The sequence below is a fragment of the Callospermophilus lateralis genome, chromosome 7 (assembly GCF_048772815.1).
Source record: "Callospermophilus lateralis isolate mCalLat2 chromosome 7, mCalLat2.hap1, whole genome shotgun sequence".
Taxonomy (NCBI): Eukaryota; Metazoa; Chordata; class Mammalia; order Rodentia; family Sciuridae; genus Callospermophilus; species Callospermophilus lateralis.
In genome coordinates this window covers 5,765,670-5,778,455 of record NC_135311.1, presented here as the reverse complement: position 1 = coordinate 5,778,455, position 12,786 = coordinate 5,765,670, and the positions used below count along the sequence as shown (strand labels likewise).

The 12,786-nt window shown below is 37.7% G+C and overlaps 1 protein-coding gene across 18 annotated transcripts in view; it reads right to left on the bottom strand.

The window, feature by feature from the left end:
• Ubap2l (ubiquitin associated protein 2 like) overlaps positions 1 to 12,786 on the bottom strand; it is a 45,590-nt gene that overhangs the window by 24,803 nt on the left and 8,001 nt on the right. For 9 of the 18 annotated variants that reach the window (XM_076862021.1, XM_076862019.1, XM_076862027.1 and 6 more), the window contains exons 5-11: positions 7,228 to 7,396; positions 6,735 to 6,830; positions 6,254 to 6,299; positions 5,810 to 5,922; positions 3,878 to 3,937; positions 1,974 to 2,026; positions 285 to 370 (exon numbers count right to left, since the gene is read on the bottom strand). In XM_076862021.1, the coding sequence (XP_076718136.1) occupies positions 285 to 370; positions 1,974 to 2,026; positions 3,878 to 3,937; positions 5,810 to 5,922; positions 6,254 to 6,299; positions 6,735 to 6,830; positions 7,228 to 7,396 (623 nt within the window). The remainder of the gene's footprint in view (positions 1 to 284; positions 371 to 1,973; positions 2,027 to 3,877; positions 3,938 to 5,809; positions 5,923 to 6,253; positions 6,300 to 6,734; positions 6,831 to 7,227; positions 7,397 to 12,786) is intronic. The other 9 variants (XM_076862032.1, XM_076862033.1, XM_076862025.1 and 6 more) reach the window with 3 other exon arrangements.

Genomic DNA, 12,786 nt, shown 5'->3' with positions numbered 1-12,786 from the left:
CTTCAAGACAAGTTACATACAAATAATTAAAAGGCTACCAGAACCAACCAGATTTCAATCAGTCGATACTGGTGACAACACAGGTTGATCTATGTAATTATGGGTTATTTCAAGTGAAAATCAGCTTTAAAATGGAAACATATGGACTTCCATTCAATTGAAGAGGGAACTAGTGTGATTATTATTATTCTCAACACCAGAGAGCTTGTGAAGGGCGGTGCTACTTTCTTGCAGCTACCTCAGCAGATCTCTTTAGGAATAGGTACTTTTTACCACACACTTGCCTCTGACCAGCAGTGATTGTCACATTCTCCGCAGGCAGAGGCACTGAAGACACATTAGAGGCAGTGAAGATCTTGGTCTCAGAAAGCTAGAAAACAGAGGAATTAATCACTTGTGATGCCAGGGGATCTACTGGAAGAATCTGGCACAGGAGAGGCAAATTCAACATCAAGAACAAGGGAAAACCCTATGAAGAAACAACTATCTACCCCTGAGGAATCTTGAATGGATTGACCTTTAAACCCCTTCAATATATAGTCAATGATGTTATCCAAAGAGAGAACCAAGGAATCCAATAAAATACAGTGAAGTCACACCATCATATACACACATGAACTCTCAGGTTCATATGCATGCTAATCATAAAGAGAAAAAGTCCCTTTGTATCTTCCCATTAGAGTTCCCACTCCCACTTCTACCCAAACCACATTTACCTTCTACTATTGCCCTTGCCCACTCCCACTTCTACAAATGAAAGGAAGATCATGACCAAGAAAGATACAAAAAAGTTACTTTTTTTGCTTCTGAGCAATATAGGCCCAAGGGCTGGTGAGATAAGGTCTTTTGGAGATAATTTTAATTATAATGCAATTTTTGTCTTAACAGTGTCTTTACATTCATAAAGTACTAAAATTAGAAAAGTAATTGAAGGAAATTACACTTCCTGCTCTATAAAAGTTGATTTGCATTGTTATGGTTTATTTCCTTATTAAAATGTCTCTTCTAATAAACAGGAAATTCATCCTGTCTTCTCTTTTATTATGATAGGTACTTAAGCAGAACAAGCCAAATCTCAAAAGCAGTAGAATTTGCCCAAGTCCACACAGCAGTCTAGCTCAGTTACAACAGAAAATAATCAACCTCTAATAATGATGCATCTGAAATTTTAAAACCTAGGACTAAAACAGCAACTAAAACAATTTTGAAATGTCATTTCCACTTAACCCAAAAGCTATCTTGCCTGTCTATATATAAACATAGGAAAACAGATTACTAAATGGTAAAATAAGAGTTTATCCAGACCACTGAAAACCATAACTCACAACAAAAGCTTAACTATGACCAGGAATTGGCAAAACTGTTTTACTTGGGTAATAATGAATTCACAGAGCTTGTTTGTATGCCACGCACTATGAGGTCTCCAAGTTCAGTCAAGCTGGCAGATTGGCCAAGTCTACACATATTCATCTCAATCATAATTACAAAGTTGGGCTTCAAATAATTAAAAGGCTACCAGAACCAACCAGATTGCAAGCTTGAGGATTTGATACTACAACTGACTCTGTAACCATTGCCAATCCATTACAGGACTTCATACCAAATAATGGAAAGGCTTCAAGCAGAGTCGTGTGCCATTGGCAGCTATTACTCAATTTACTACCTGCCTAACTCTATTTCTGGTGCCCTACCCAACCACCATCTCTTCCTTGGATAAATCCGACAATCAGATATTGGACTTACACAAGTGCACTTGCCCTTTCCATAGTGTTGTTCCAGAGTCCTGTTCATGCCCAGTCTCCTTCATATAACATATGTGAAATGTTCTGGCTCAGAACACTATTTTGGATGTAAAAGTTTTGGGTCAGAATCTTAAGGGTGCATTTTGAGGGGTAGAAACATACCCATTTTCTATCCCTAAACACCACTTAGGGATAGAAGGCACTAATGAGGAATGACCTGAGAATACCTACATCTTCATTCCAATCTTCAGTTCCCCACTCCTCTGTTGCCGTCCTCCATGCACCTGGGAATAAAGAAGGAAATGATAATAGGTTTTAGTGTCAGTCAATATATACAGAAAATACTAACAAGTTAACATTTTTTAAATGACCAGAATTTACAAATCAGAAGCAATTCTTAGGCTTCAGAGATGGGGAAAGACTCTTTAGAAAGGGTGACTCCTCAGAGTAGCAGGGCTTTAATAATATGATTTTATAGCTATTTTCAGCTTTTGTTACATAGCTGTAACACTGTAACAGGAGAGAGGGAGGGAAAGGAGGGAGAGGAAAGAGAAGCAGGGAGGGGGAGGGGAGAAGCTGACTTCTGATGGAATGCTCAGGTAGTATCAAGCCCATCAACTCTCACTTAGTAGCCAATTCAACAAAACGGCAGGATTTAAACTAGAACATGCAAACTATATCTATTTATTTGGTTGGTATAAGACAAAAAATCTGCAGGCAATCTGAAGAAAGATAGCAGCAGTATTAGAGAAATACAAATAGTTGGCATATATTAGTTAGTGACAGGGCAATGACAAAGAGGAGGTTTGAAAGTCACATTGAGAAGTCTAAAAACTATCTGCTATTATATAATGGACAGAATAAAAACTGCCTACTCAGAAGTCAAGCTTATTGGTTTAACTAGTAACTATAAGGAAAATGCTATATATTTATTCTTTTTGGAAGATGAGATTGAAAAGTTCAATATGAACAATAGCTACATTATCCTAACCTACTCATACAAAAGATGAAATAAGACCTGTGAAGGTCATTTCACAGACGATGGAGGTATAGAGTCTCCTCATGTTATATGCTGAGTTACAGTTGCTAAAGGAAAGGTCTACAGGCAAACCACCCTCCATATTCTGTTTTGCTTGCTTTATATATATATATATATATATATATATATATATAACCTCAGAATAAGAAAATGCCCTTTCTTAAAGGATTTGGGTGAGAATTTTTATGAGAACCATTATTCTTTCCCTCAACCAAAAGACCACAGTAAGAACTTATCTGAAGAAGGGACAAGGAAGCCCTTATTTTCTTCTTTAAAAGAGTACTTAATGAATAATGAGGTCTTTTCTCCAAATGGAGGAAAGTTCTTACAAGAACGAATGTCTGGCACATAAGCTATTTCACTGAAGAGAAGTATTCTAATACCTTCAAAATCCATCTGAAATTCTTCTAAACGTTTAATAATGAAAAATCTTGTTTCCTACAGGAAATATATTTATTGTAATGATCTTCCCAGGAAGTCTTAAAAGTGTACCAAGGAAATTCCAAACCACTCAATAATGACAATGCCCTTTAAAACCAAAGTCCAATCTCTAGACAAGTTACAAATCACATTCCTCTTACTCTCTGGTGATACCACTCTTTCTCCACATTGACACCCATTCCATCCTGGCTAAATGGAACCCAAATGAGTCTGCACTTAATATCTTAGCCTTAGAAGGGACCTAAGGGGTTATCTGATCTATGCCCTTTATGCAAGAATATTCTCTGTGCACTCTGTTGAATTCAACTAGGTAGAAACGAAGAATGTAGATCCCTACTTGATACTTTCCTATACAGGAAGTACAGTCAGAGCTACAAAGAGAACTATGTTGAGGAAGCATTAAGGAATATTAAGATGGAAATGCTCTGGCCAACAGATCAGGGTTTCCATTCCCTCAGCATAAAGCACAGTTGTATGTTAAATATCAAATATTGATTTAATGAACAAAGTTATAAGGACAAGTGGGCATAGAATATGAGAGAAAAATGCAGAAAGAAGCAGCAGAAAGACAGAAAAAGGACATATCCACAGATATTTCAGTTCACAAAAATCTATAAAAATATCCGGGGCAGTTAGGCGCCTGGATGTATCATACCAGGAGCAGTCTCAAATTTTCGGGGATAATTTGACCCCTCAACCCCAATGAAATCAAGTCCTGAAACAAAAAAGAAAAGAAAAGAAAAAAACAACCAGTGAAATTTTGCATGTGAATGAGAATATCTGCCCCCAATACATAATTCCCACTGTACCTGTGGATATTTTAAGGGTAGGTTTGAATTTATTTTTAAATTAAAAAGGCAATTTGAAGTTCACTATTATGAAAACACAAAAAATGTCATGCATGAAGGCATGTCACACCATGAAATCAAAATGATGAAAATGCATGAAGTATACTCAACACTTTAACACTAACAAGATGATCTTTTTCAGTCACACATCACTGATTTCTAATTCGAGACTTCTAAAATATTCTAAAAATTCACATCATCATACCCTGTATTTCCAACCAGATCCTAATGCTAAGAACTAAAATGCCACGAATGAATATATATTCCCAACTAAAAACAGATAGCTTAAATTTTTATCATCTTTTCTGGCAAAGATTGAAAAGCCAAATAGCCCAGAACAAACAGTTTGAAAATAGTAACTTTTGACATTGAGACTGCTACTATACTACTTCTACAAATTCATCAAGAAATGAATGAAGAACACTTCTAATGTCTCTTAAGTATAGGAAGGTAAAAGAGATTGGAACATTTTATAGCTGAATGGTAGTGAAACTTAACAAGATACCTATCTTTTGCCAACACCTCCACTTCACCCTCCCCCCCAATGAGAAATATTAAAAATGAGCTCATGAAGTAGCAGTTTGGCAAACAAAAAGTGGTAACTTTCAAACCTAAGGTATAATATCTTGTGTGCAACAGAATACAAGTTGTTTTTTCCAAAGACCCTCCTAAAGATCCGGAGATAAATTGATCTTTGAAAGGAAACTAGGCAAATTTAAATGGATACAGTGTCAGAGAGCCTATTTCAGGCCCTACTATTAAGCTAGATCCTTTCACAAGAGGGAAAAGCCTCAGGCTCTCATGTGCTGGCTCCGCCAGAAGGTAGATATCTCACAAGAAGTCTAGAGGCTACTATTTTTAAAAGCAACACATATACCTTTTACTCCAAAACACATTTGGGTTTATCCCACAAGTCTAACATACCCTTAAAGCATTTACATCCTATCTGGATGCAGACACAGAGTCAGCTAGCAAAAAAGCTCTTACCCAAATCTCATAATATTCACCAGAGCAAGAAGGCTATTAGACAGACAGAGGGAGGTCAGGAGAATTCATTCTTGCTCAGTTATTGAGATTTCTCAAAAATGAAGGCAAAAAAGAAGAAAAAAAAAGGATATTCTTATCTTGGTACCAGAAAACAAATCAACAAACAGTTGTGGACTTTGATTGTTCATCTCTACAAGTAATGACTTAATTAAATGATTGTCTGATTTTAGATAACTTTTCAAAAACCAATGCTACCCCAAAATAAACTCTACGAAACGCTTGGAACTAACAGCAGCCACATGATATTACGGTAAGAAGATAGACTTTTAGAATCATAAAATTCTAAGTTCAACTACCAGCAAATTCATAACCTCTTTCAGTCTTAGTTTTATCATCAGGAAAGTGATGATAAATAATGTCTACTTCATAAACAGTGAAGAGACCAAGTGAAATAGCACATATATTAGGCTCATTAGCACGAGGTAAGTAATCAGTACACAATAATTTAATTGCTACTGCTTTTGTCCCAGATCTCTATATCTAAACACAATTCTTTTCCTTTTAAAATTTAACTGTAACCTTGAAAAAATTATTTCCTGAACTGGGGATATAGCTCAATGGTACAGCGTTTGCCTAGCAAGGAGGCAGCTATGAATTCAATCCCCAACAATGCACATACACATAGACACACACAAAAAAAAAATTCCTTAAGTCCAGAGACAAGAAATAAATAACAATAAATGGTTACTCACTCGTCCCATCATCTGGTTCAAAGTGGCCAGTGTTGTTCCACGTATTGCCGCTACTATTACCGTAACTATCATCAGTATTGGCTGGCTCTGCATAATCAGCTGGGTTAAAGGTTCTGAAAAAAATAAAAGCTTAAAAGAGTCTCTGACCTCTAAGCAGCTTCAGCAAATATTAACCCAAAGGATAATTGGAATACTATCTTCTTAGTATAGATCAATCATATCCCATTTTATAGTCCTATATGCTGTCTACTTTTTCTTTATCAGCCTACCCAAAATATCAATGTATACAATATGGTAAAAGATTAATGACCTAGGTAGTATTCCTGAGGAATGAGCCCTAAATCTACATATCTTTCTGATTAAATAATCTAGAAATCATTCTAATCACATTTTGGATATTCTTAGGGGGAAAAAAGTTAAATACATTGGATCAAAGAAACGTACCCCATTCCTTGAGCAGAAAACCTTCCTCCCCGCCTACCAGAGCCTCCTAAAGAAAAAAAAAAAAAAAAAAGAGAGAGAGAGAGAAACAGAGGGATAGAGAAATATTTAGAAGTTGATATAAAACCACCTTTCCAGCTGAGGCAGCTGCGGAACAGTAAGTGGCTCATAGTATCAGATTTTCTTTCTCTCAGTCCCATGTATCACATCAGTTAATAGAGTAAGACAATCATTAGTGTTGACAGATAGTTCTTTAGCTGTTCAAACTGCTGGGTCTTCAAGCAAACAATAACATCAATAATAAAAACTCAATTTGACATCTACCTTCTTTTCCATTTTCCATTTCAGCAATCTCAAGTATATGCATGAGACCTCAACAATTAAGGTAACGAGACTCCATATTAATTTACTTTTAAATAAAGAAGATCCCTAGGGAACTGAAGAGTAACCTACCCCCAATACCCATCCCTCCACAATTGATTACCTCTGCCTCGGCCACGACCTCTTCTGCCTCTTTCTGTGCCTCTTCCAGAAGGCCCTCCACTCTTAGTGCCATCCAATCCATTTTCCTGACCCCGAACTGAAATACGGAAGGTGGGAAGGGAGAATGGCCAGAGAAGGATCAATAGGATATATACAAATGTGTAAATGCTATGTAATAAAGTGTCACAAAGACAAAAAAAAGACAATGTGAGCTTGGAATGATGGGACATAAGGAATACTCAAAGATTTGAAGATGGGCCACAAAAGAGAGCTATAGTCAAAATTTATAATAAAGGATAATTTTATGCCAGACTAGTGGCAGCTGCTAGAAAAGACTACATGCAAGAGATACCAGAATCTCAGAATACATGATGCCAAGAAAAACACAAAGGTGATATCATGGTTCCTGGGTCCTGTCTAGCAGGGCCCTGACACATCCCTGGAATCTGGACATTACTGACCCACAGCTGGTTTTGATAAAGCCCCATGCATACACTCTCGTCCACGGCTGGCACCTCTTCCCCGTCTTGGTGGCCCACCACGTCGCCGACTATAGTCTCTGTCGCGGTCTCGATTTTCTTTGCCTTCCTCGTTGGATTCCGTCTGGCCACCATCCTTCTGTCCTGAGACCCCTTTCTTCTTCCCGACCATCTCCCAGGAATGCTAAAGAGGAGGAGAACTTTCATGTCTAATCTTAATATGGACTGCAAGCTATCAGGATACTAGACATGAAAGATGGACAACTGACTATTCTTTCTGCATCCATATTTAAAACATTTCCATTAGTTTACTTCACTGTTTAAATGGAAGGCACAGACACAACCTAAAAACCAACTGTATACCTATCTCTGCCAAAATTAAAGTTATTTTTGAAGAGGAGGTACATATAGGTAATGGATTACAGGTATCACTTTCAAAAGATCTCTATCCAGCTCAGTCACTTAGCCTATCAAAGAACCTAGTTATTTGTGCCTATCAAGTGCATTTCCTAGACTAAAATAACTAGCCCCTCTGGATTCAGTGACCCACACACACAAAACCAACTTTTTACATTCTTATTCATATAAAATAAAGCAAAAAGGGAAACTAACTGGAAGTTTCTACAAGTTATCTGTAAATTTAGGATGCACAAATAGCATTTGGCTCTTGGGAAAAATTTAGGACAAAAGCAATAATTATACACACATGCACACATATTTAAAAGACACTAATAGCAGCTCTGGCCCTGAGACACAGATAATAGGAGGCCTTCCATCCAGGTTTTATCCACTATGTTCTCTCCACACTTCCTAAATTGATATACTCCAATTTAAAAAGAATACAGTTACATGTCCTTTAATGACAGGATTATAGTCTTAGAAATGCACCACAAGGCTATTTCATTGTTACGTGAATATCATAGTGCAACTTATACAAACCTACATGGTATATCCTACTACACACAGTTCAAGTTCAAGGCCAGTTTCAGTAAGTTAGCAAGACCATGTATCAAAATTAAAAAGGCTGGGGATGTAGTTTAGTAGTAGAGTACCCCAGGTTCTCTAAATTACAGGAGGTAAAATCCACGGTAAGGAAAATAACCTAAATACAATTGTAAAACACTTACTCCTTAGAAAAATAAATCTTGAAAATTTAAAGTTTTAAAAACATGCATATTGCTGGGTATGGTGGCACACGCCTATAATCCCAGCTGCTCAGGGGACTGAGGCAGGAGGGTTGTGAGTTCAAACCCAGCCTCAGGGGGCTGGGGATGTGGCTCAAGCGGTAGCGTGCTCGCCTGGCATGCGTGCGGCCCGGGGTTCGATCCTCAGCACCACATACAAACAAAGATGTTGTGTCCGCCAAAAACTAAAAAAAAAAAAAATATTAAAAAAAAAAAAAAAAAAACCCAGCCTCAGTAATGGCAAGGCACTGAGCAACTCAGTGAGACCGTATCGCTAAATAAAACACAATACAGGGGGGCTGGGGTTGTGGCTCGGTGGTAGCATGCTTGCCTGGCACGCGTGACACACGGGGTTCAATTCTCAGCAACACATACTAATAAATAAAATGAAGGTCCCTCAACAACTAAAAAATTAAAAAATAAAATAAATCAAGGTTTGACTAGCCTGGGAAAGGTCCTCAATCAATCCCTAGTAATTTAAAAACAAAACAAAACAAAACAAAACAGGGGCTGGGGTTGTGGCTCAGTGGTACAGCACTTGCCTAGCACGTGTGAGGCACTAGGTTTGATCCTCAGCACCATATTAAAAAATAAAGAAATAAAGTAAAGGTTTATTTCTATAACAATATAGGGCTGGGGATGTGGCTTGGTGGTTGAGTGTCCCTAAATTCAATCCCAGTACAAAAAACAAAACAAAAAAAAAAAGCATACTGCCAAGAATCATGGCACATAGTAATCCCAGGGACTCAGGAAGCTGAGGCAAAAAAGGATGGAAAGTTTGAGGCCAGCCTTGGGAATTGAGTAAGACCTCGTCTCAAAATAAAAAGAGCTAGTGAGGTTGCTTACTTGGTGCAGTGTCCTTGGGTTTAATCCTTAGTACAAAAAAAAAAAAAAAAAAAAAAAAGCATACTTCAATTTACATATCTCTTCACAAAAAACCTGTACAAATGTTCCAGAACAAAAAAAGACTATTAGACCTTTACTATCTTAGGTACCGTAACTGAAAGAACTATGGCACCAGTGCTCACTCATTAACAGCTATCTAATATCTGGTAACTTTGAAGAATATGAACCAGCAAGCAGTGTGCAATGATATATGCCTGTAATCCCAGCTACTGGGGAGGCTGAAGCAGGAGGGTTCAAAGTTTAAGGCCAGGCTGAGCAACATATCAAGACCCTGTCTGAAAAAAAAAAAAACAAACAAAAAAACAACGCTGGGGATCTAGTTCAGTGGTAGAGTGCTTGACTAGCATGGGAAAGGTCCTGAATCAATCCCTAGTAATGGGGGGAAAAAAAAAATGGGCTGGGGTTGCGGCTCAGTGGTAGAGTACTTTTCTTGTGCGTGTGAGGCACTAGGTTTGATACTCAGCACCACATAAAAAATAAAGGTATGTGTTCACCTAAAACTAAAAAAAAAAAAAAAAAAAAAAAAAAAAAAAAAATTAAAAAACAGGTACTAGGCAATATAAAACTGTTGTTACTTTTCTCAGGATTGACAATAGTATTTTTTTTATCTGAGACTCGGGATTGAATTCAGGGGGGCACTTTACCACTGTGCTACATCCCCAGCCCTTTTTATTTCTTGAGATGGGGGTCTCACTAAGTTGTGGAGGTAGGCCTTGAACTAGGGATCCTCCTTCCTCAGCCTCCAGAGTTACTGGGAATTACAAATATATGCCACCACACCCAACTTGAAAATAGTAATTATAGTCATATATTGAAGAATTTAGGAAATGAAGTATTATAATGTCTACAACTTCCACAGAATTAAGTGTCCACAAATAGATGCACAGATAAATAAAGCATGGTATACACATACAACAGAGTTATCATTAATATTTTTCTTTTCTTTTTTGGTAGCAGGGATTGATTGAACCCAGGGGGCGCTTAACCACTGAGCCACATCCTAGCCCGTTTTTTGTTTGTTTGGTTTTTGGTCCAGGATTGAACCCAAGGGCACTCAAACACTGAGCCACATCCCCAGCTCTATTTTTGTATTTTATTAGAGACAGGGCCTCACTGAGTTACTTATTAGTGCCCTGCCATTGTTGAGGCTGGCTTTGAACTTGTAATCTTCCTATCTCAGCCTCCTGAGCTGCTGGGATTACAGGTGTGTGCCATCGTACCCGGCCTCCCCAGCCAATTTTAATATTTTATTTGGACAGGGTCTCGCTGAGTTGCTTAGGGTCTCACTAAGTTGCTGAGGCTGGCTTTGAACTTGAAATCCTCCTGCCTCAGCCTCCAAAGGTGAACAGAATACTATTCATTCTTAAAATGGAATTAAATCCTACAACATAAATGAAACTTGAAAATATGCAAAATGAATGAGCTTGAAACCAAAGGATAAACACGGTATGCTTCTCCTTTACCTAAAAGAGGCAAATTCATAGAAAACAGAAAATAGTAGAGGTTACTAGGAAATGGGGAAGGGAGGAATGGAGAGTTATGAAATACATATAGAATTCCTGGTTAGGACAATGAACAAGTTCTGGAAAAATCAGTAATGGCTGCACCCTTTGTGAATGTACTTAATGTCACTGAATTAAACATTCAAGAGTTAAGGGGCTGGGGCTGTAGCTCAGTGGTAGAGCACTTGCCTTGCACATGTAAGGTACTGGGTTCAATCCTCAGCACCACATAAAAATAAATAAATAAAGACACTGTACCGATTACAACTAAAAAAAAAAAAGAATAGTTAAAATGCTGGACGCAGTGGCACGCGCCTTGTAATCCCAGCGGCTTGTGAGGCTGAGGCAGCGGGAGGATCACAAGTTCAAAACCAGCCTCAGCAAAAGCAAGGCGCTAAGCAACTCAGTGAGACCCTGTCTCTAAAAAGAATACAAAATAGGGATGGAGATGTGGCTCAGTGGTCAGGTGCCCCTGAGTTTAATCCCTGGTACCAAAAAAAAAAAGAATAGTTAAAATGGTAAATTTTATGTTTATTTTACCAAATACTTTAATTTTAAGAAAAAAAAGTAAATTCAGGGCTTGGATATAGCTCAGCGATAGAGCACATGCTTAGCAAATGTGAGGTCCTGCATTCAATCTCCACCCCTTGCCCCCCAAATTAAAATTAAAGCATATTAACATATTTTAAAGAATCTATAATAGTTTACTAAAAAAAAATTTTTTAAAAGATGAGGTACCTACCTAGTCCTAAGCAGTTCCCTCTATACACTCTTCTAACCCAGTCTTATTTCACATTTTAGTTGGGAGTGTCATTTGATACTATAGTAGCTTTAATTGATAAGTTGTAATAGCCCAATAGCTAAATCTGCACCAGGAACTCTGGAAACTAGACTAAAAACAGCTTTTAGAATTTATGCTAATCTGTCTCAAAACCTGGCAAATTTCAGGAACCTGTCACCTGTCTCCCTCCCCTGTGTATACATTAGCTGCAGGCACTAGATGGGTTCTATAAAGAAAAATAATTACGATTATCTTCTGCCAGTTTTCTGCTATGATCTCACCCACTCAAATTCATCCAACACCCCCATCATTTGACTTTGCTTCCCATTGGTTTTCTAGTAGCTGGTTTATTTGTGGCATAAGCCTATATTCTATATTTGATGCTCTGGAAGGTCAAACTTTATTTTATTCATTTATTTATATGCGATGCTGAGAATGGAGTCCAGTTCCTCTCACACACTAGGCGAGCGCTCTACCACTGAGCCACAACCCCAGCCCCTGGAAGGTCAAACTTGTAGCACTAGACAGAAGATGCTGGAGGTGAGAAAAATGTGACTTGTGGACTTTTAAAAAAGCATGAGCTATCCAACCTCTCCCACCAAAAGAATACCTTGAGGCGATTATTTTGGTGTAAACAAGTGGACCAAAGGCATTGTGACTTGATTGTCCAAGCAGTGAATTTTCTAATGAGAACAATTACACAGAATGTAATCCAGGAGTAATTTTTTTTTTTTTTTTGGAAGGGGACACCAAAAATCCCACAAGCTTAAATTCAATTATTTTATAAAGTTTTTCACTATTATTTCCCAGTGTCTCAAGGAAATAGACAATTTAGTATTCTGTTGATGTGACACTGTAACCTTAGGAAATTCATAACTCTAAGGATAAACTCTATTCCAACCAAAGATCCCCCAGTGTAAGATAAATAAATGAAAATTATTTCAAAATGCTCCAGTGCTCACTTTAGTAAGCACTGTGGGAATAACCCACAAAAGTTATAAGGTGTAAGAAAAACACAAAATATTCATTAAGGGCTGGGGTTGTAGCACAGTGGTAGAGCGCTTGCCTAGCACATGTGAGGTGCTAGGTTCGATCCTCACCACCACATGGAAATAAATAAATAAATAAAAGTTATTTTGTCCATCTACAATCTACCAAAAAAAAAAATAAATACTTATTAAAGCTTGTTTCTTTGCTATCT